At 33.1% G+C, this 23,703-nt stretch overlaps 2 protein-coding genes across 2 annotated transcripts; one reads left to right on the top strand and one right to left on the bottom strand.

Moving 5' to 3' along the window:
• Positions 1 to 613: 613 nt before the first annotated feature.
• On the bottom strand, positions 614 to 12,156 carry LOC130644847 (origin recognition complex subunit 3-like). Its single transcript, XM_057450616.1, has 26 exons — positions 12,013 to 12,156; positions 11,688 to 11,775; positions 10,773 to 10,873; positions 10,271 to 10,394; positions 10,008 to 10,112; positions 9,583 to 9,641; positions 8,560 to 8,697; positions 8,375 to 8,439; positions 7,903 to 7,922; positions 7,425 to 7,506; positions 7,179 to 7,338; positions 6,848 to 6,961; positions 6,547 to 6,683; positions 6,167 to 6,230; positions 5,930 to 6,046; positions 5,743 to 5,825; positions 5,534 to 5,611; positions 5,334 to 5,404; positions 4,740 to 4,825; positions 2,787 to 2,878; positions 2,297 to 2,372; positions 2,149 to 2,214; positions 1,892 to 2,008; positions 1,627 to 1,712; positions 1,201 to 1,311; positions 614 to 691 (listed from the first exon to the last, which is right to left on the bottom strand). Exons 1-25 carry the CDS (start codon positions 12,049 to 12,051, stop codon positions 1,206 to 1,208), a joined length of 2,274 nt encoding a protein of 757 aa, XP_057306599.1. The 5' UTR covers positions 12,052 to 12,156; the 3' UTR covers positions 614 to 691; positions 1,201 to 1,205.
• LOC130644846 (uncharacterized) lies at positions 5,239 to 23,119 on the top strand. Its single transcript, XM_057450615.1, has 17 exons — positions 5,239 to 5,250; positions 13,647 to 13,697; positions 14,048 to 14,141; positions 14,726 to 14,761; positions 14,861 to 15,130; positions 15,706 to 15,924; positions 16,010 to 16,102; positions 16,696 to 16,782; positions 16,856 to 16,972; positions 17,567 to 17,737; positions 18,169 to 18,378; positions 18,937 to 19,125; positions 19,468 to 19,737; positions 19,955 to 20,515; positions 20,694 to 20,801; positions 21,159 to 21,302; positions 22,869 to 23,119. Exons 3-17 carry the CDS (start codon positions 14,066 to 14,068, stop codon positions 22,985 to 22,987), a joined length of 2,670 nt encoding a protein of 889 aa, XP_057306598.1. The 5' UTR covers positions 5,239 to 5,250; positions 13,647 to 13,697; positions 14,048 to 14,065; the 3' UTR covers positions 22,988 to 23,119.
• Positions 23,120 to 23,703: the final 584 nt, after the last annotated feature.

Raw genomic sequence — 23,703 nt, 5'->3', positions numbered from 1 at the left:
TGCATATGCTGAAAATATTAGCTAGAGAGGTAAAAAATGGCAGGAGCGAGAAGAAGGCTATAATAGCCTTATCACCAAGCCCCCAACCTATATAAAAGGTTAGCATTGACGATGATGAGGAGTTGTGTTATATGTGTCGTACGTTGTAACCGTCGTGTGTTCTAAAATAAATATAGATTGGCAGTAGTCAATAGTTTATGTTTTAGTTTAGGTTTGAATTCGTTAAGTGATGTAATAGTTTTCATGTCGTTACCAAGAAATGTATTCCACAATTTAGGTCCTCTGCTAGTTATAGAGAACTTTGTGATTGTATAATTAATCCTATGTTGAAAAAAACTGTTAATTGAAAATCTGGATGGATATTTATGTTGTATCTTCTGAAACATATTATTAAATACGCTTGGTACTATTTCTCTTTTTTGCGGTATTGATGTTAAAGTTGTCAAATTAAAATTAAAAAAAAAACAAGAAAAGTATAGTATAGTAATAATAAATAATAAACAAATAATAATAATAATAATGGGGTAAACAACTGAGGAAGGGACGACGGCGTAACAATGTAGTCACAATCCTTCATAACACATTCTTACGCCTGAAATAAAAACCAAGTGGAAATATTTAGCGTGTCTTTTCAAGAAGTATTTACAGTATGTGTTCTAAACAGCTGACCATAATGGCGTCGTTTCTGCATCTAAATATGAAAGTAGTGGAGTATTTTTAAGATTTTTAAGTTTGCCTTCTTTAAAACTTTCATTACAGTATTCTTAAAAAAAAATAAGTAAATAACAAATCTTTCAACTTTTATTGAAATTTGGACAGAAAATATTTTTTATCTTTAGAAAAATGGGGGTCGGTGTGATTGGTGTTTCATAAAATATTTCACACTGTCACGGAGATGGTAAAATATTGATGAATATAATGATGAAAAAACTACAATTTCTTCTATTATACAGGACCATAGTCATAGTTGACCTATACAGTGAGTTGGGCACTGGTGCAATGATAAGCTTCAAAACATCTATTCATAAACAGTATTGTAATATCAGAATATTGATAACAAATTCATCTAAAGCGAAAAAAAATGTGGAGAAGTTCACAATTGACACTGCATGCACACATACCACTACGTGTTGTTAGAGGCATTGTGGCAGTTTCAAACCTTGGTTCATTTTATCAGGGTTAGATGTGAAACTTACAAACCTGAATCAGCATCCTCCCCATGTTAAACGCGCAACGTGGTCTGTCTTGCGTTTAGTAGCTTTGATGAAACCTAAGAATTGTAGCTCAGATACACCACGTATGAACCGAGCCCTATTACGCTATTAAGAAAAATAAACATTCATAAAGAGAAGCTTTTCTAAAAATTAAACAATGTTCGAAAAAGCATTGGTAAGACTAGTCTTTTTCAAATTTTAGTTTTTGAAAAAAGTATATTGGTATATCGTGCCGGAAGTAAATTACTAATCTTCATCTAAATCCTCCCGCCTTGAACACAAAATATTCTTGGTGAGTATACTATACACTGTGAGAACGATAAGTAGAGTAGTAACCACCCACCACCCCCTTCCACCCCTTGCCCCTTAAAAAATTCTCAAAAGATTCTCCCCAAAAATTTAAAAAGGATACTGCAACTGTTCTTCTAGCTTTTTCTTTTTCTGGCTTTTTTTCTTGCTTGTGTCAGAAAGAGACGGATCGATAACGGTCATAAAAGCCTGCGTAGAAGTTAATATATGTGAAAACAAAACGTACTACCATAAAAATAGATCAAGACACAAATAACTGGAGAAAGATAAACAAACAAGTAAACAAATAAACAAACAAAAAAAACTTTGGGAATTAGTCTAACAAACTGATCGAGATAAGCAATTAAAAGCTCGATATACGAGCTGACCTGCAGCCAATCATAGAGGTTGATAAGTTTTCCTCCTTCCAAATGAAGTTTATATAATATGCAAACGTCTGGCATCGTAGGTTGTATGTCTCCTTTTTCAGGTGGACAGCAAGTACACTGAATATAAACAGAAAGTAGAAAAAACTTAAAAATGCATTCTAGAGATGCCAGATTTTAATGAATATAAAGCTAGAGTGATCACTATGTACAGGAATGTACCTAGTACATTCATCACCACATTAATAGCATGCACTTACCCGTAAATAAAAGTTGGGATTGGATAAGGCTTTTTGAATGGCTCCTCGAGGTGTTCCATTTATACGCTGAACAAAAAAGAAAGGATCTCATAGCAAAAGGTATAAGTTTGAATTCATGAATTTTTTAATTAAAACAAATTTAACTCACTTGTTTTACCAACTGCATGTCGTTAAAATAAAAGATTTCATGGAATGGCATGGACAAAGGTGAACGAAAAAATTTTCTAAAAACAAATAAAGCGAATAAAGTAAGCAATTAACGGGAAGTTTTATTATCCTTCGTGATTTCATCCTAATGGTTGGCTCTTCCTTCTCTCTGAGTTACATCACCGCCAGAGGTGCATATAGCATTATTCTAACTTGCTATCCTGCCACACAAACCGGATAGCGGTCGGTAGATGGAACCAAACGGGCTGAAAAAACTACATTTAAATTGGGCCGGAGTGGGGAAACCTTATAATTACAAGTCGAATACGCCACCACCACACCATCTCTACTAATTAAAACTGAATAGAAGAAGTGTTGTTGAAATACACAAACATATAAGTGATCCCTCAGCCGAATCAATTAGTGAAATTTGTCTCCAGCTAAATGCTTCAGTTTTTTATTTTAGATTGATTTTTGTTTATTTTACTTACTTGAACATGCAATCGAACTCATCGATAATATCATTTCGTAACTTCTCGTAAGGACTTTCTTTCTTTTTTTCTTTCACAGCTTTTTTCAATTTCTACAGAGAAAATTTGAAAAAAAAGTATGTGAGTACCTGGCGAGAAATTTCGTGAGGTGAATACAGTGTGTAGTTTTTCTTTAAATTCGCGACACCTTAATTTAAATTTCAGCGGATTCTTTTATATAAGCTAAATACATTCTGTGTATATATACAGTAGACTCCCGGTTATTCGAACCTGCACTTATTCGAATAATTCGGTTATTCGAAGTGAGATGGCGTTCCCCTTGGATCTGCTTACCCAACTCAGGCAAAAACACTCTCGGTTATTCGAACTTCAGTTATTCGAATAATTCGGTTATTCGAAGTGATTTTTATTCCCCTTGGGGCCAATTATAGGCTAGGTCACCCTCAGTTATTCGAAGGACAAAGATCAAAACGCGCCGAATCTCGAAGATGACGATGATGAAGAAATTGAGGCACATGACATCCCCCCGAAGAAGCCAAAGCATTAGAGTTGGAAGAGGCCTTAGAATTGTTGGAAAGATGGTCTTTGTTTGACGAGAATGGTCTTGAAATCAGAAAGCAGTTAAACATGATAACACGTACATGTCAAAAACACTACATCGATAGTAAAAAACAATGTAGCATTAAAGATTTTTTTAAGAGTTGAACTCCTTGTATTTACTAGATACATTTTCTTTATAACTTTCATATTTTAAAACCTGTTAACAATTTGTTCAAATTTATTCTTTCTTCAAAAAGTAAAAATTCTTTGTGTTTACACGCTCAACTGAACCACAATGCTTCAATTACTTAAGAAAAGTCCATCCCATTAAGGTTAAGTTGAAAATCTGGCGGGAAAACGAATTTTTCAGTTATTCGAACTCCCGGTTATTCGAAGTAAATTCTTATCTCCCTTGAGGCTTCGAATAACCGGGAGTCTACTGTACTTAGAAATTAATAAAAGCGAAAAAAAAAAATCAACACGTTTTTTAAAAAAACTTCCAGTATACCTTAGTGGTACTAATTTTCGCAAGTGGATAAATTGGCGGGTTAAAAAAACATTTGGCGAAAATAAATTTTCGCAAATGATATCTAAAAGATACATAATTTCAAGAACTTGGCTAAAACCGCGAAAGATTCAAAATTAAAACCTGGGAAACTTAGTATCAGTAAAGTATTAACATATAAAATATAGAATACTACTTCATTCCATGTAATATTTAGAAATATATTAACCCAAAAAAATTTAAACAGGTACTACGGAGTCATTTGTAACCAACTTTTGCCTACTTCACTGTTAAATAAACAGACAAATCGTAAGCTTGATTTATATCTGGCGTTAATTCGCTTCAAGAGGTGCACTAATTAAAGTTAATTTTTAGCGCCTAATGGAAAATCGATAAATAACTTAGCGCACCTGTTTCAACTCAAATTAGGGCGCGGGCTAAATATCAAAACTATTTCATATTTTAACGCCGCGTACCGGAAACACACTTTTGTAAAAAAATTGAGCATATTTTGCGTGCCAAAGCAATCTCAGCACGTATTATTCTGCGGACAAAAGAAGATAGTATAGAAGATGGTAAAATCGTTCATTTCCCTGCTTTTTACAAAAAAATCACGAACCTAAAATCTTGACCGCTTTTTTTTTGATTTTGCCTTCTTCTTTACTATTCATCGTCGTATTATATTTTTAGACGTATTTCATCAACGAAAAGAATATAAAAAAATGGAAGTTAATTTTACTTGCAATGAAAACGTTCTAGCGCTAAATACTCAATATGATTAACCCAGAGGTCAGAAATTAGCGCGAAAAATTTACCGCAAAATAAAGTCAGATGTCACCTTAACTGCTACACTTGTACCTGTATAATGACAGAACCAGCACTCGTAAAACCTTGTAAAAAACAGATACCTCTTGAAACTCGTATCTGTTTTTAAAAACTTTGGTTGGTTTAACTGGTTCCTTGGTCGCTTTTTCATCTTCATAAACAGCTGTATCTATTATAGATAGAATGAAGTGCAATAATCAGATTCAACCATGTTGGAATTTCACTAAGGTGTGCAGAAAAATCAAGGTTCTTGCAGTTTCGATCATACTTAACAGGTAAATTTCAGGAACTCTCTAGGAGAATTCCAAGAGTATTTAATCTTTTATCAAAAGTGATCTGGTTCGATATAAACAGAAATTCCATTGACAAAAAAACGAAACATAAACATTTCCCACAACCTGATGAGTACATAAAGGACCTAGAAATATTCAGAAATTCTATTTCCAGAAGTTTCAGATGTTTTTAGGAGTGGGTAGTGGCCACCCGGACTTCGGCAAAAGTACAATTAGGTTGCTGATTTTATTTGTAGTGATCCAAACCATCACTTTTTTGGTCAGTATGATAGCTGAACATTTTTAATTGTTTTCATTATCTGGCAGGGAGCAATTAAAAACAAGTAAACATTAAATTTTTTGTTTGAAATGTAGTTTAAAGCAATTTATCAAAAAGTATCGTACTCTCTAAATCTTCAAACCTTTTTGTAAAGGTTTGAAAAGCATCGACATGTTGTTGGAAGGTGTGGCAATTTCTAAACAATAAGGTGGACAATATACAAACAACAAAATCAACAAAAACAAACAAAAAAAAAAAACAACAGCAACAAACAAAAAAACAACAACAGCAACAAACAAACAAACAAACAACAAAAACGACTTACTTATTATCCAATATAGCAGCTTGCAACACATTTTGGCAGTTTTGAAGTATTGGAAGCAACTCATCGCGAGATAAAAACCTGTGCACGAAACAATAGTGAAAAAAATATTAAGTTTTTCCATGGCGGTGAATTTATTAAACTTGGCGTTGAGACAAAGCCAATGCAGTACGCTATTGGAGTTTTTGAAGGAATAATGTTGACAATCTTACCTCGTCAGAGACATAGCATTTTTGTATTGTTTGTCTTTCGTTATGTCTGGGCTGATTGTACAATATTCGTATGTATCTCGAAGCTGCAAGCAAACGCAATTTAATCAGCTTGTCGTAACAAGAATGAGTATTCACGAATTAGCAACATACTAATAAAAAAAATAAAAATGCCGTAACAAGAACATACTCTTTTGCCCATTGGATGACCAGGCAATTTTGACGCAACAATATGGATACATTTCACATTTGGGTAAAAAACTTGCTCCTGGAGTTGTAACTCTGTTATTAGCTGAAGAATGGTTTCCTAAATTAACAAGATAAAAAAAAGGTAAACAAAGCCTTGAATTTCTTATTTGTAACAATGAAAAGAACCAGAGCATATACAGATGAAACAAGAAAATAAACGGAAACATGTGCTTCTTACTTTCATATACTGTTTATCGTTTTCCAGCTTTTTTTGCTCACTTTCAGACTTTTTATCTAAATAACTAATAAGGCAAAAATTAAATAAATATGGGAACAAATTAAGATTCAGTAATTTATCGGAGGGAAATGGATTTCCGCTTCTATAGAGGTTGCATATACCTTTCATGATATTTGGAAACTAATTGAGATTACAGTTTGAATAATCGTAAGCCTGTAGATCAGCAGAAAGACAGACAGAAAGACAGACAGACAAGCAGGCGGGCAAGCAGACAGTATTATATTATAGATTGATTATATAGGAGCATGCAGAGAGGAGAGGGTTTCAAACGATTTTTTGCAATATGTCCATCTTTCTTTTACAGACGTGACTAGTCTTACCTGGCAAAGGATTCTAATTCTTTTAAACTATCTAATTTCTTAGCATCCATGGCTAAAACATAATCTTCAATAATTTCATTTTCTGTTGTACATATTATACTGAACACGTTGCCATAAAAATGCTCCATCACGGAGAACTAAAAAAAATACAAGAAACTACAAAGTCTCACTTAAAGAAACTTCAACATTTACTTAAAAAACTGCTCATTCATATCTTGCCACAAAGTTTAAGGAAAATTTAACACGTAAAGAAGATTATAAGTTATAATAATGCCTATCCAATTGACAGCCCAATTTTTACCTTTAATGCTCGAATGAAGTTATTTATGGAGAAGTCGTGATATAAAAAATGTTCATATAACAGTCTGAAGACCTTTGGACCAAGTTTAAAAGCGTTGGTATTGGTAATAAGAACCTAAAAAAGATCAACATCCAAATAAGATCTGAAAATTCACACAAGTTGTATAGTTAGTTGTATTCGTAGTAAAACATAGGCGTTGATCAAACAACGACGAACTTTTTTTGCCCAAGAAAGGGATCTATATATTCTTTAATTGGTTCTGAAATTGTTATCTTGTACTCACGAATTTAAACACCAGATATTTCCAAAAATAATAAATTCCACAACTAACCTTATCAACGACTTCAGTTAAACACACTAGTGAAGGGAGAGCTTGAAATTTTTCGATGCACAGTCTCGACGAAACAAAGTGGGGTAACGAACGATGTACAGCCGATAATGTGGTGGCCACACCGAACAGCAAGATAATTGGTAGACTTGGAACGTATTCACTAAGAATAAAACCCAACAGCACAGAGTTATTTCTGAAAAAACGTTTAGCACTTCATAATTATAATTTCATAAAAGATAAACTTGCCTACAGATCAAGATAAAATCCTGCAACACATTGGGGGAGAACCTTTCGAAATCTTCTAAAATAAACACTAACGGGCGAGATCCTAAAAAACAACACAATCAAGGGGTATTATTATTATTGAAATTATTTACCCAGCATAGCCCCTTCAGTTCCTATTGGTACTGCTTTCCAGGAAGGAAGGGGGTTCTAACGCATTTAAAGCTCCCATTTGAGCTACGTAAGTCGTGCAAGCACAGCAATCGCTCAACTAGACAACCGCCTAAGATATGAATCCTATTCTCATGCTGAGCACTAAGCAGAAAGGACAGATTCACACTTCTAGCCTCTGGCATGACTCGGCCGGGGTTTGAACCTAGGACCTCCCGCACTAAAAGCGAACGCTCTACCACAAGCCTACCAGTCGGTAGCCTTGTGGTAGAGTATGTAGTAACATATAGCAACTACTTGGCGTCTTAAACATAAAAAACAATTCACATACCGATAAAATCAGCTTGAGGGCTGAAAAAAATAAAATAAGCAAGGACATCAAATACAACTATTTGCTTTCGTAAACAACTTTATGTAGTCTTAAAGTTTAAAGAGGGTTAACAAGTTTTAAAAAAGAAATTTTCAACTCTAAAAGCTTTTTAGTGCGCTCAGGTTTTATTTTTTGCAATTAAATCTACGTTCATCAAAATGCTTACATGTCGCGTTTAGGGTTCAGGTGAACAGTCTCAACTATTTAAAAACTAACTGGATAGAAATAATTATAAAGAATGTTTTCATAAAAATAGATATTGGGCAACGTAACAATGAAATTGGGTTTTAATGAATTTTGAGGAGATATGATCACCTGAATTTCTATCAAATTATGTATATACCTTGTTTTAAGCAGACCGTACCAAAATCTTGCATACAGTGTGTTCATTATGTACACAAAATACCCTTTAAAAATTATTTTTCAAAATTACCTGTCTTGAGAAGTTTCAACCACAATATCCATGGACTTGTCATTGTTGATTATTCCGGACAGGCTCTAATTAAAAAAAAATGACATCATCTGGATTTTTTTCACTAGCTATTCTCATTTTTTTTTTCACCAGACGGGGCCGTTGTATACATAAAAAAGGATTCTCAAAAGCGTGGTCAAACCTACCAATTGACATTTCTCCTTATACCACTCAAATAATTCTATGAAAGTGTAGTCTTTAAATATTTTTGATTTTGGATTCTTTTGAAGAGATTTGTTAAGATCACAATCTTCTCCGGTTTCTTCTTCAGATTCGTTTATTTCCTAAAAATAAAACATAATTAATCACCAAAATTCTATTCTTAAACAAGATGCATCCGGCGCGTCCACAGAAAACGGTCACTCGCTCAGTAAAAGACACTTGTAGGAGAGGGACAGAGGGACAAAACATCAATACATTTCGCGAACAATTAAAAAAAAAGATCTAATATTGTAATGTCGTAATTTATACTGTACTATTGAAATCAGTTGCGAGTTAATGTATTAGTCTTTAGCCCTTGGAAAATTTAAAAAGACATCGACTGTCGTACATATTCCCCGCATCGCTATTTCATGCATCTTTGCTCGCCTGTTAGCATGAAGTAATGAAATTTATTTAGACGGGGGTTATTACTATGGTTATAGGTGCGATTATAATAGCGTTTTCGATTACAAAACGCTCGTCTTTAAATTTGGCTTCTAGACAAACAGCGGGTATTAACCACTCCGAAAAATGCAATGATTCGCCCGTCGCAGAAGATTTGATAAAAAATATATAAGATTTGTTATTTGTAGTTTGAAGATTCCGTGCGTGGTTTAGCACGACCTGTTTGCCGCCGACAAACAAACAAAATACGGCTATTCTTAACATAGAGATTTTCATGTATCTTCGAGCTTTTGATTATTTTAAAGAATACAGTAAAAGTCCTGACAAAAATAACAAGTTTGATTTCGCAAAAACTTTATTTGGCAAATCGCAAAATTCCCGAAATTAAAGGTCAATCCGAATTGACTTCGTTAGGAAAAGGACCTGATTTCAAAACCTCGTTTACCCAAACTTGTTCAATAGCCGCAAACTACTAGTACTACGATTGCAATCGAGACAGTAACGGCATTCGAGTAGCTCAATAGGAGTTGTCAACAAACCGAATAGCTTTTTTGAAACTATACCTCTTCAGCAGATGAATTTACGATTGCTTCGAATGCTGATTTTAACATAGATCTCAAATCTAAAAACAGGACCAGTTCTGAATTATGATGGAATATATAAAAAATATAAATTTCACAAAAGCAAAGACAAAAAATACGTAAAATGTAAAATACACTGTTTTAGTCTTAAGATTCGAAAATATAAGATGACGTCATCCTGGACTAAATGACGTCATCCAAATATTTTATCCCAATTTTCCTCCAATGTCGTTACAAAATTCGTGCCTTGTTTTGTGGCAATACGATGTCTCTGTAACTTTCAGACGAAGCCCCAAAAAGTCCGGCCTGAATAGGGTTAAAAATTCATCAGGAGCATCTCAAAATCGCCACCATTTTCTATTTATTACTGATGACGTAATAGAGCGAACTGCAATTCAATCACTTACTTATGCAATCTTTAGATTGAAGTTGCGCCACGTGTGGTGTCAACAGGCGTTGCAATTTGCTTACGAATCGAGAAAAAACAAGATTGTGGTCTGGTAAGTTCACTCCTGTGGTAAAACAAAAATAAAAACACAAAAAATGGTCAGTGTTTTCACTAAAATAGGAAAACTCAAAATCGAATTAGTATCATGTATCTTATGTAAGTCAAAACTAGAGAATAGAAATAGCTAAAAGCGAGCATTAGGACGAATCATATGAATCTCACCAGTAAATAAAGCTGCTGTGGGTATTTCTGCAACTGGAAACTGAAGATGCTGTCTGGAATAGGAGTTGCTTACGAAGACCAGCAAATCGTCGAATAACTTTTCATTCAGTTCATGTTGTACACTCTAATACAAACAAACAAACAATAAAACAAACAAACAAACAATTAAAACAAATACAGAAAAACAAACAGCAAATAAAAACGAATTAAGTATACAATGCGTGTTGGTCCAAAAAAAACAACTAAAAAAGGTAAAATTCGTCACTTTGCCTGAAAAATGAGAGTACATCATTTATTCTATTACAAATTATTTTTATAGCGCTGAAGATTTTCCGCACTCCTACAGCAGCGAAGTTTGAAATATCTCTCGTGGTCAAATCGAAAGAGCGTATTAACCAATCAAGCTTCAGAAAAAACAATTTTAACTGTTTTTACTGAATGTCGAGTTTTTTTTTACGACGCAATTTTTAAAATTTCGTAACGTTTTTTTCCATAAGTTTACCTCTATTTGAACTTCTAAATCATTCCAACAGTTTTGAAAGGTAATATATCTATCAGAATGGTTTTGTTTGCTTTCTTCTTTGAATTTGAAAAAGAAGTCTTCTAAAAAAAAAAAAAAAAAGAGAAATTTATACTTAAATAACTACAGATTTCGCGTGCGCAACTTTAGCGTGGCATAGGTTTTTTAATTTTTAATTTTGCGAATAAAGTAAAGTAGTAATATAAAGTGAGATCCCGGACATAAAATTTCCACGAGTGGAAAAAGATTAATATGTTCATATATTTTTAAAAAATACTTAAATTCCGATTAAATCCTTTAGAAACTAAAATGCAACTTTTTTAAGGCTTAAAGTTGATGTATTTAGTTAGAAAAATGCCTAGCTCTGAAATATTGTTTGTTTGTTTGTTTGAAACATAATGCAATCATTAAAACACTTCCGCAAACAACAAAATGTATTTACACTTCCGCAATATTTCGCCAAAATAAATTTTTCCGAGCAAAGCTATTTATAATTTCCCAAAGCATAAACTTTTTGCGAGAAAAGCCCCAAATTCAGCGAAACTCTTAAAATTTGGTGCCCACGAAAGGTTATGCTCCTTAGGGGCTTATCAGAGGTACATCAGTTAAAATGTTTATAACGCTTGATTGTCTTTTAACTAACAGTCCACTTTTTCGTACTGAAACCCTTCATATAGCCGAGCCTTCTAAGAATAGCCTCGTTTTTTAAAATAATTATTTTCTTCAAATTTAAAAAAAAACCAACCAAAGTATTATATTGCTCTAAAAACTTCAGTTTTGTCACGACAATTTGATATTTTATCTGGAAATTATTTAAATAGAATGACGTCATAATTATTATAATTTATAAAATTTAGGAGTGAGTATCGTATAGTTCTATCTATAAGTACACGATACCTGAAGACAGCTCCTGGAAATCTTGTTTTTCTTTCTTCCGACGTTTTTTAGGAACCGGTGCATCTTTTGGTTTAAATAAAAAACACCCCTAAATCGTTGAGTACATAATCAATTCTCATCAACAATTTAAAGAGACGTTGACGCATTACTTTTATCTATACTTCCCCCGGACCTCTCTGTGTTGTGAGATTGAAATATACATAGCTACCTTACGAACCCGGGGGTAAAAGAATTAGGTGCTACTGAATAAAACTTTAGGAAATATTAATGTACATACTAGCTATACGCTCAAAAGTCTTGCTAAAATTAAAATATATACTCTTACCTTTGTCAGACTTGTTACAACATCTTCATCTTGTGACATACTTAAAGTTGCTGTTTACAAATATATGTTAAATTATTTTTATATCTAAAGAAAGAAAAGTTTTAGCGAGAAATATTTTGATACGTCTAGAGATTTGTATGCCATGAACTAGCTCTGAGCGAGGCGTTGTATTTAACATTCTTGCCAAGGCAAATAGGGTTAAAATATATTTTTGGCCATTCAGTTTGACGTTTTAAACGTTATACCCTAAATTTTAATATTTACTGACTATAATTATGCTCAATAATGGCAATTCATGTTTAAGAGCTAGTTAATGACGTCATAATTTCGCATAATTAGCGAGAGTTTTAAGACATATATCTTGAGAACCAATATAGATTTCCAAAAAAAAGAAGTAGGAGCTCAACGCGGAAAGGAAAGCTTTACGGGGAAAAGCACTTAGGTCCGTATACGTCCGCTAGTATAAATCGATCTTTTTAGCATCGGTTAAATAATCCCCTTGGAACATACTCGCACTTAACCGAATTGTGTTTTTGTGCTTTTTACACATCATAATTCTGCGACCTTTTAAGAAACTTACTGAATTTCATTTGTCGAAAATAAATACTATTCTGATAATTACGCATTAAAAAAAATTGCCTTACTTGTAAAGTTTAAAACAATAAAGGAAATGGTGTAATAAGCTGTGCTGATTGTTTTACCACAATCGCCAAGTTAGTAAGTTATATCAGGGGGTTAAAATGTGGTAGAAAATTCACATAGAGAAGACGCTGAACAAAACTCTTTAGTTCAGATAATTTTAAATTTTCTACGAAATTATAATTATGCACCAGCAAAATCATAATTATGCAGCAATACATACATAATTATACAGCAATATGAACAATCACACAGAAGCAGAGATAATTTATGCAGCAATAATTTAATTATTCATACAGCAAGCATTCCCAGCAAGTTGAATTTAGAAATAATTACGTAGTGCTAGGAGTTAATTATTAGCACTTCAATTTTGCAAAAAAACAATTAAAAATGGCAGCCTCGTGTTGTCCAAGGCACAAAGTTAGTTTCGGAGAATAGCTATGTGGAGAAAATTGTCTATTCACCCTGCTTACAGATCTTTTAGGAATACAAGATTTAAAAGGCAATGTAAAACCTAAAAATGATTAAAACGTAACATTTATTCTTTAAACAAATTGGTTTTGGCTAATCATCCGAATGTTAAATAAAACTGAATTTATTTTAATCATTTTGCGGACGGAAAAAAATATGACTAACCAATCATAACGGCTTTTCGCTATCTGTCCGCAATCAATTCTAGATCGGCGCTAAACTTAAAAATTCATGCGAAAATAAAATATAAACTACCGGGCTTTTAAGCTTACAGTTCACTTTTTTAAACAAGCAAACAGAATCGCTAAAACAACTGCCGTCAAATAAAAAAATTAGATCGAAATGGAGGCGAAGTAGTAACTGCTTTCAAATGTCAGCATGATAACCGCGTTACACAGCGACACGACTATGAAACTGAATGAGACCTTCATTGAGACATATGAACGGTTGATTAACTTTTATTACCAACACACAGCAGTGGTGATGTTTGCAGTAATTTGTGTGTACAGAAGAGGATGGCAACAACTTGCAAACAGTAAGCGAACAAGTAGATAATGAAAAAGTGAAAATATAAGGTACGCTTTCTACGTGTTATACGTTCCTATAACTTAGAATAAAATAATATATTCGTAATAAAAAGGGTTAGCTTTATGTAAAGTGCTGTATTGGTAAACTGCCTGTCTGGGTGTTAGTTTTTATGTTGAGGGGGCACAGTGCTTTTTAACCATCTGAGTGTGTGTCAGCTTTATGAAAACTGCTATACTTGGTAGAGTGCTTTTTACATGACTAGTGTGTTTCAGCTTTATGAAGAGTGCCTGATTGATGCCATAAATCGAGGCTATTGTTTCTTTATTGGGTAGTACGGTGAAAAACATTTCTAGGTATGAAATCACTATCAATTTACTCAATGTCGTATTTCAAACAGGTTGGTGGAGCAGAAACAATGACCAACATTCAGCTTGTTGTCATAACAACACTGCTTATTTTGAACACATATGACACAAAACACAGGCGAAAAGGTGGGTATTAGTTATTCAAAGGCTTTAGCCGGTAGAACTTTAAAATGGGTTTCTTTTTTGTCGCCGTTTTTACTATCGAGACTAGTGAAGCACGGAAGGGTATCAGTCTAGTGTAGCGGTACGTGAATTTATAGTTTTTGAGTGTTGATAACAGAACTGCCCTTTTAAACGGTACAAAAGGTGCAAAAACCTTTTACTTTTACAAATAAATCATTTTGAATTATTAATTTATGTTCAGTTGGTTATTTATTTTTTTAGTGATCTGAAATTTTATGAAGTTAGATTTGTTTTTGCTTGCAAGGAGTTTCAACAGGCTAAAATTCGTTTTAAAAAACGAAATAAATAAGAAATTGTTTTCATTGATTTTTACGTTTCATTTAGGTTTCATAAGATCAGTGTTTACAAACTTGAACTCATTTTTTACATTCATATTTTTCTTTTCCCGTCTCGTATAGGACTGCAATAAATCATTAAAACGCCGTACAACTTCCTGCCGAAACGGCTGGTTTATTAAATATATTATCATGAAACGATTTTTGCTATAAACTGTCTCCCTTAACGGGTTTTCTTTATTTCGGTTTCAGCAAAGCTCTATGATGACAGAAAACTCAAAAAGATCGGTATGTGATTATTACAGTTACTTAATAATGAACTCATGGACACCTTCACGCTTTTATCTCAAAATAATATAAAACACTAAATGCAAATATATATTTTAGTGAAAAGATTCGACACACTTCAGTATGATCCTGGCAGTATAGCCGCGTATCCACAACAACGTATCTACACTCGTCCAATCGACATGCTGTCTGGATCGTCCATACCAAAATCTAATATACCATTTGCACCAGAAACGATGAGCAGTTTCCAACCTCCAGAGCAACAAACTGATGATATACCGTTAGGCCCTCTTGTACAGAGTGACAATAGCGCAGGTCAACCAGACGGGACGGAGGGAGATGTACATTTAAAAGATCTGTTAACATTCAGTAAGTTTTTAGGAGTTTTTTATTCCGTTATTGACTACCGCCCCGTTCTTACTTCTACCTAATCTACTTTAATTACTCAGACGTAGTTGTAGATAACACATGCACGTAAACAGCTTGGTAGACTGATTTAGAAATGTTAAAAAATACTAGAAACAAGAAGACACAATTTATAACAGTCAGCAGAAAGATAAAACAGGTTCAAGAAAATGAGTGTATCACAAACTGATTTATTTCATGATCATTACAAATGTAATAATCTATACTCTCGAACTGGCATTACCGCCCTTTTTTGCAACAAAATAGCCTCCTATTGGCGATTTTAGAACTTTAACAATTTTTAGTGAAAACTCCAAGATTTAAAAGTTCCGACATAATTGATACCTAAATGAAGATAACAGTAGCATCCGCTAAAAACCCGGACAGTTGTATCTAAGAGTTTAAAAAATTATTGTAAAACATGAATTTGCAAATAGAAAACCATTCCAAAAGGGTTTCATTAGCACCATATTGACACATCACATTCATTACTTGATAACTAAGTGTTACACATAAAAAAATGCTTTCTTCACTTCCAGTTCGCAAAACAAACATTCCTGAGGATCCATTCACAACACCTGGTTCGAACATGGCCTCCTCATCGCCAATTCTCCCACAAAGCACCACAGTAGAAGATCGACCAGAAGATTTTTTCCCGCAAGCAAAACGATTTAATGTTCCGCAGGCCCAACCTGGGGCAACGCTGTACAACAATTATAGACAACAAAATGTATTTCAAGACGCTCCCAACATGTACGGTAAGTAAAAGAGCTGATGCGAACTTCCAATTTTTCTAATTTCTATTCGAGACACTGAAACACTTATATCAACCATTTTTCATAGATGTTAGAAAGAACAGCATACCATATCAACCGAAAAAGGATGTGTCATTCGTGGATCCATTAGAAGGGTTGAAGCAAGCGATAACACAAAAAGGTAAACATCTCTGTGAAATCAATCAAAAAAGGCTTTTTAAGATAATGTTGATATAGTAAAAATCAATATGCAAATCTTTCCAGGAATTTTTAAGAATAGTTGCATTGCATAATCTCAGAATTTTTCAACTTATATAGTTTAATATCACGTCCTTAATCAAAATGAGGTCTTGCATTTAATTTTCTCAGTCCCTGTAACACTACAAAATGTCAAAAGTTACATTCACATACATTTCTTTAAGGCAAAAAAATTTGAGAAAAAAACTGTGACGTGTAATACTTCAGTTCATTACCTGTTCACTAGACCTGTGCAAGTCTAAACAAGAGTAAACCTAAAATTATCACCTGAATTTATAAGTCCAAGTGATTCGAAGAAGTGGTGGAAAAAATGTCAAATCAGCAATTTTTTTTTAATAGTGTAAGACGTACAAAGGCTAGTTTTGAAAGTTGAAACATTCACACATTTCAAAAAAATAATAAAGTCGTTGAATCTGTCCATTCAGGCTTCAGCACATGCTAAAAACCATTTTTAGAATTATTTTGAAAAAGTCACTATCTAAAGACCATCAATGTTGAATAAACCTCATTTTTTAGCTAAACTATCAAATTTACCACAAAGACCTAACATAAACTTTTACAAGAAATCATCCATCCCGCGAGCAAGCCAAGCAAAAAACAATGGTAAGAAAATCTTCACATAAAGCAAATTAGAAATGATGATCACCTAATGTAAATAACAAATGACTTTATTTAGCACCGCTAATCCGAACTACACTTGGGAAGTTTTATTCACCAGTCCAGTCAAAATACAGCAGTATATTGAGAAAGCAAGATCCGTATGATGATTTGCACAAAGCAATAACCCTGAAAGGTAAGTACATACTTTTTTTGCATGCTACAGAATAAGGATGTTCAAAAAAGGTAGCTATATTTGGTTTTATAGATGTTCGTAGATTTTGTCTAAAAATTAACACTCCCTTCCACTTCTCCTTCCTTCCTATAAAAAATTATTGCAACTTAAAATCTGATAACTGCCACCAACATTTTGAAATTCAAACTCTCTGCAAAAATCTCAAGAACTAAGTACTAATCGTGATCAATTTACCTAAATGTAAACCAAGCTTAAATTCTAACAGTAAACGAAGAATTACATCCGATGGAACTAACTCTACGCAGTCAAGAATGGAGTGTTATTTGCGATTCTTTTTATTTGCTATCTTGTTGAGCCAAATAAGCACTTTTTTATGAAAATTATCAGAAATGGTAAAAACATTGTGTAATAAGAAGTAGAAAAGGATTTAATAATGTTAAAATGGAAATAACGTTCATTGTTGTCATATTACCAGTGAACATATCAATTAAGTGAATTAAGCATCAGAGTAACAAACGAGATATAGCTGACATATTTATAAAGTTAGTCTTGAAGATTACAAACATGGTAAAAGTCATTATAATTTCTTTATAGTACGCAGAGAAAATGTTCAGCAAATGCAATCAGATGGGATAAGAGAAGTATCTACAGCAGTGTATCCGAGTGCATATAAAGGAACGAAAAAAATGGACATCCCTGGAATAACTGTTGAACACTTACCAACTGCAGAAAATAACGTGCTGATTATGACTAAAACGGACGAATGTACGTGATTATACACTACTATCCTTTCCTTTACTAATTCTTATTAGTATGCAATAAAGAAAGTCTGAAAGAATTATGTATTAACAAAGCAGTCTTCTAAGACTGGTTCTTACCAAGGCTGGTAACACTCATGGTACGACGATCGTAAGCCTTACGACAGCTTTGTTACGACGATCGTAAGCCTTACGACATTTTTATGCTGCGACAATCGTATGACTTACGACAGTTTTATGTTACGACGATTGTAAGCCTTACGGCAATTTTATTCTAAGACAATCGTAAGCCTTACGACAATTTTACGCTACGACGATCGACTGTTTTACGCTACGACGATCGTAAGCCTTGTGACAGTTTCATGCTGCAACGATAGTAAGATTTACGACGATATAAATTTACCTACAGTAAATAATTTTCTTTACATTTTCTTTTAGTACGTCGAAACATTATACCATACAGCAACGGCACAAGAGGTTTTGTTCATGATGCTAACATCGAAGCCGAATCAAAAAGATCGTCCATTCCTTCACCATCACCACAAAAGCAGCAGCAAGACTTTGAGAATACCAAAAGGTTTAAAATCCCATATTCAATGAATGCAGCCTCACAGGAAGTCGCACCACAATTTGTTGATGTCAAAAATGGTTAGTTATTAAAGGGAATTTCCACTAAAAAAATTTATGGTGAATTCTATGATGAAATCTGAGCATACTCAGTTTTGCTTGTTTTTAATTTTATATGGTGGTAATCGTTGCGTAAAAAGAAATACTTTTTATTTTTTAGCCGCGAAATATTTTGATGTACATTTTTAAACAATCAAATGCCATGAAACAGTGTATATTTTTGAAAAAACTACCTTAAGGCCAAAAAGTTTAGATTTAGTCACCATTCGAATTTGGCCACTGTTTTGGTTTCCTTTGGAAATTACAAAAAAAATAAAGCATTAAATTCGCTTATATTTTTAACAAAATAGACAGGAGTTTTTCTTAATTGGCAAAAAATTACCATCTGAGTTCAACTTTTTCCACATCAACAAAAATAAATTTCACAAAACATGATGTTCAATCTGAAAAAACTAAAACCACTATAAACTCTATCGTAAAACATTCTGTGAATAAGTCCATCTTCCAAATTGGAAACGAACGTATATGATGTTCATCTAGACCTACCTGTCATCTAAAAGAACATACTTTCTTATTTAGGTTATGGAAACACACAGCAGAAATATATCATTCCTGCATCAACAAGTGATTCTGTTTATCCTGTAGCTGCTCAGCAGGTGGATGGGAAGAAACAGGAGAAACCTGCTCAAAGATCCTTCATTCCATTGTTGACGAAACCATTCATCGATTCTTCACCAGTCGTGTTGAGACAATATCCTGCAGAATCAAGTAAAATGAGCACTTAATTTCTTTTATAAGAGACGTTAACAGCATTTCACTTCACCGTGGGATAAAGTAATTTTTATAGTCAAACGAAAAGTCAAGTCAACTAAGAAATTAAAAAAACATGTTCTAACGTTTCCCAAAAAGCAATATAGCTTAGTGAAATAAAAATTAAATAAAACATTCCCTGAGGTTTAAAAAATACCTACGTATTCAAGTTCAAAAGTTCTATATACCATATAAAATTTAAAAAAAATAACAATTTGGATAATATTAGTAACCAAAGAGATTAAAAAACCTATTAGGTGTTAAGTCAATTATTACAGGTTTGTTGATTTACATTTTTAGTGTATCGAAAGTCAGGCAGTGATCCAGGACTTGTGCTAAAGAAGTCATTAATCCAAGGTGCTTACCCCTCCTTAAACTTTGCTAACATTTCACCTAATGAACAAAAGAAATCAGTGATTCCAGGTGTAGAAGAGATTACTCAACTTACACAAAGCACACCGTTCTCCAGTGAAGTGAAGAAAACAGCAATTGTCGATCCTGTAGAGGGGATAGATGCAGTTCAGTCCGATGTAAATCATCTAAATACAACATCAACAACAAACGCAGAAGGTAATTACACTAAACCAGTTGCCATTAATATATAATCCTTAGATTTTTATTTTTACAACTATTCTGAGTATTCTGCTACTTCGATTTTTGACAAAAATACAAAATCGCCATGCTTTAAACAAGCTGCACAATTCACTTAAGAATCTTAGTTTTTAATACAATTTAAACGCAAGAATGAATAAAAAAATAATATTGTGTTTGTGTGTGTATTTTTAAGATGCTAGCAACACAGATAGTTTGCCATCTGCTGAAGACATGGAGAAGACAAAAATCCAACGTGAAATGCACCTGATTAATCAGCTAAATGCAATGAAGAAATCAACAATACCGCACCCATACGATATGATACCATCATTTGCAACACAAAATGATGACAGAAGGAATGTCTACAACGACACGCAGAGATCAACAATCCCAACATCAAACGAACAACCTCAAAAGAACAATCAAACAACTAAATCCACCACGTTTGGTGCTTTATCGGAAGTAAATACACCATTGGGAATGCAAACAGTAAACCTCGCAGCACAAACTGAAAATTCTTTTGGAGATAATATTCAGGTCTACAACTCAGCTGCAGAAGCAAACGAGAACTCGCAATATATGAACCATCCCACAGTCGAGGAAAACATGTCACAAGATGTCTCTAAAAAATCTTATATTCCTCATCCTGATACATCCTCCACGCAATTGGAAATAAAAAAATCTGTTGTTCCTCAAGCAGGAGGAGTTGCTGACTCCACACCATTAGTATTACACGTACACCCTGCAGAATCAAGTAAGTCCATAGAAACACACAAAAAAAAGAAAAACTTTTCACTTTGATTTTAAGATGATAAAAAAAGTAAAATAGATATGAAAGTGAAATGATAAAATGAAAGTTCAAAAGATCACTATCATTATCATTTGTAATGTATCAAACATAAAATTAACATTTGACATAACGTTGCCATTAGGTGAACGACACAATATTGCTGCAAAGCAAGAAAATCCACACCAATTGGTGGTGAATGAAGATGATCTGAAGAAATCAACAGTACCAAACACTGAAAAGCACATTGCAGGTACACACTTACGCCAGTGTTTTAAAAACTATCAGAATTGAAACTTCTGTTTTATACCTACTTGGATTCCATTCAAAGATGGGCTTTTTTTACAAATCATTTCATATCATTGATACTAGATACTCAATTTTTCATTTGAGACTCGACAGTCTTAAACACAATTTTAGGATGGTATTAGTGTCAGGGTCTATAAAATATCAGGAAAAACTTTATGTGCTGGCTGCAATAAAAAAAACTTCATTTATATAGAGAATATTTAAAATGTTAAAGCGACTTTAATTGGAGCAGAACAGTACACTAAAATATAATAACGTAGGAAGTGCAGTGTTATACAAGTTATACTTCATTATTCCTTAGAGAATAACGTCAAAGAGTATGCGACATTTCAACAGTCCTCCAACATCCAACCTGAAAATACACCTGATGAAAATCTAAATTATCAAGCTATTGAAAATGCAGAGAAGAAATCTGGCATTCCAAATTTACCTTACACGAACTATGGTATGGAATGAAAACACAAAATATAATTTTTTTAATTTAGAGCTGTGATGCTCAAATTACAATATGCAGTGAGTGGATCAACCTTATATTGTAACATAACAACCAAGATATACTCAAAACTCAAATCTTATTTAAAAATAATCAAGATCAATTATTTTTTTAGATACATACAATTTATTCATGATTTATTTATTTATCGTTTATTACTGAAAGTTTTTGCTTTTCTTGATTTGATAACTTCATTTAGAGTCGATAAAATATACAATGTTGTGTAAGGTATTTTAATAAAATAAAATGAAATAAAATTTAAACTGTACCATTTCCCTGCCAGAAATGATTCATCAATTTATGAGATAAAAATTTCTGAGAGGGAAGGTGGTTAGCCTACTAAGGCTAATTAAGATCGACTATAATTAAAATATAAAGGAAAAAAATAAATCTAGTTTATATAACCTAAACATGGTCATAAGTAGCACATAGACGACATTAGCAGTGTAGACTATCCAACTGCCGAATCTTATTGCAAAAAACGCTAAAAAATGTCTCACTTTTTACTGCTTCTGGAAGACTGTCCCATAACTGAGCACCAACATGAGAAGCAGACTGTAGACCAAATCTTGTAGATCTAATTCTGTTTCTCATAATAGTGCACCCCTTCGCAAATTGTATAGTGGAGTTTCTACAAAAGGAAAAACACTTTGCATATAGAATGGGCTTAAACCAATTCTAGTCTTAAATACCTCTCTAAGCAATATCTCACAATAATGACGGTGCATAGTTTTGCAGATCGATCTCTCTTGTGTAGGATCATAACACAACTCAAGGGCTCTGCTATGCACTCGTTCTATTTTTGCTAGATATGACCTAGTTGTGAAAGACCAAATAAGAGGACAATATCTGGTTTCTGACGCTACAAACGAATTCGCTATAATACTTCGTTTATCAAATGACATTAATATAGATAATCGTCTTAAAGCAGTTACCTTGGCACTAGCCCTCTTGCACGATGCATTTACATGCTTTGTGAAGGAAAGGGCTTTGTCAAAGTTAACTCCCAACAATTTTACATTGCTACATTCCCTGAAAACGTTTCCATTAAAATTTATTAAAATGGGAGAAAGCTTTGCTTTCCGAAACACAATTAATTGACACTTATCAGCATTAAGCTGAAGACCATTTTTAGAGAACCATTCTGATACAAAAACTAAATTTTTTTTTCTAACTTCTGCTTGTTTCGAGCTTTTTATGTGTCATGTCTATAATAATAGTCATTGTTCGCTGTCTCTGTGCAAAACAGTACCACAGTAGCAAGATACACGAAATGCGGCATATAAAGGTTTTTGGTTCTTTCTGATAAAATTAACAACACACCATTTTGCGATATAAACACAATAAATTTCAAAAATATTTTTTCAATTGGGTTCTTTCACTAGTTTAAATACTAGTTTCATAATATTGGCTTAGTAAAATTATGTAATGTAAATCATCTAAATGGAGGTAAATTAGAACAATCCATATCTTGAAAGTTAATATTTAAACTCAAAGGTGGTCTCCTTAAATGTTTAGATGATACTGATGTTTCAAGCAATGATGAAAAACAGGAGACAAGTTCAGAAAAGAAAGACGAAATACCAAAAGTGAGAGATTCTTATCCATTGCGGCTTCGAATTTATCCTCCACATTAAAAGGTAAAAATTACCCACAACACAGAGATAACTAATAATTTATTTTATAGCATTAATTTATTACGCTGTTTGGTAAAATTTAAACATTTGATTATCCTTTCATTAATCTACTAACAATTCTTGTGTTTTTTACAAAATATAACACTAACTCTCTGCTTTCAAGTTTTTTTTTTATCCAAATAGAAATAAGGAGTTTCACTTTATTATACATTCATTCGTAGAATAAATTTTTTTAGTCTGAGATTATAGAAACTTTTTTTACCAAAATATTGTATATTAGTTTGTATATTATTAAACAAAATAAAAAAATGAACACAACGTACTTCTCATATGACACTGTCCACACTGCATCCTTAAATACATACCGAAGTAAGTACCATAATACTACAGTCTTTTTAAATTAATTTTTAACAATTCGAATGGTTGACTCCTTTTTTTTGGCTGAAGTGAATTGAAAAGGAATAATTACACTACTCCAAAATTTCAAAATATATAATATGTAAAGTTTGACTGGAACAGAATATTATGCAAAACAAACAATGTTCAGATGTTCTGATTTGAAGATACAGTTATTGTGCGCAGCCTAAACTTTCACTAGCAAAGAACGTAACAATTTTATTCCAATCTTGGATATACCAAAAATTATTTAAAAATTTCCTCACTTCTTCTCTGGTTGTTAACTTTCACAATGACTAAGATACGGATTAAAACTAGGG

This window comes from Hydractinia symbiolongicarpus, chromosome 5 (assembly GCF_029227915.1).
Source record: "Hydractinia symbiolongicarpus strain clone_291-10 chromosome 5, HSymV2.1, whole genome shotgun sequence".
NCBI classification, from domain to species: domain Eukaryota; kingdom Metazoa; phylum Cnidaria; class Hydrozoa; order Anthoathecata; family Hydractiniidae; genus Hydractinia; species Hydractinia symbiolongicarpus.
The sequence above is the reverse complement of the archived record's forward strand: the minus strand, read 5'-3'. Positions and strand labels throughout refer to the sequence as shown.

What these genes read in the sequence shown, in the direction of transcription:
- LOC130644847 (XM_057450616.1), bottom strand. Translation starts at nt 12,051, where the DNA reads ATGTCACAAGATGAAGATGTTGTAACAAGTCTGACAAAG. An exon ending in TAAATTCATCTGCTGAAGAG is followed by an intron (nt 8,698 to 9,582) that starts GTATAGTTTCAA and finishes TTTTATTTTTAG; the next exon opens with GAAATAAACGAATCTGAAGA. An exon ending in AAGCTAGAAGAACAGTTGCA is followed by an intron (nt 1,312 to 1,626) that starts GTATCCTTTTTA and finishes ATAGCGTAATAG; the next exon opens with GGCTCGGTTCATACGTGGTG.
- LOC130644846 (XM_057450615.1), top strand. Translation starts at nt 14,066, where the DNA reads ATGACCAACATTCAGCTTGTTGTCATAACAACACTGCTTATTTTGAAC. An exon ending in ATTTGTTGATGTCAAAAATG is followed by an intron (nt 18,379 to 18,936) that starts GTTAGTTATTAA and finishes TTTCTTATTTAG; the next exon opens with GTTATGGAAACACACAGCAG. An exon ending in CGTACACCCTGCAGAATCAA is followed by an intron (nt 20,516 to 20,693) that starts GTAAGTCCATAG and finishes CGTTGCCATTAG; the next exon opens with GTGAACGACACAATATTGCT.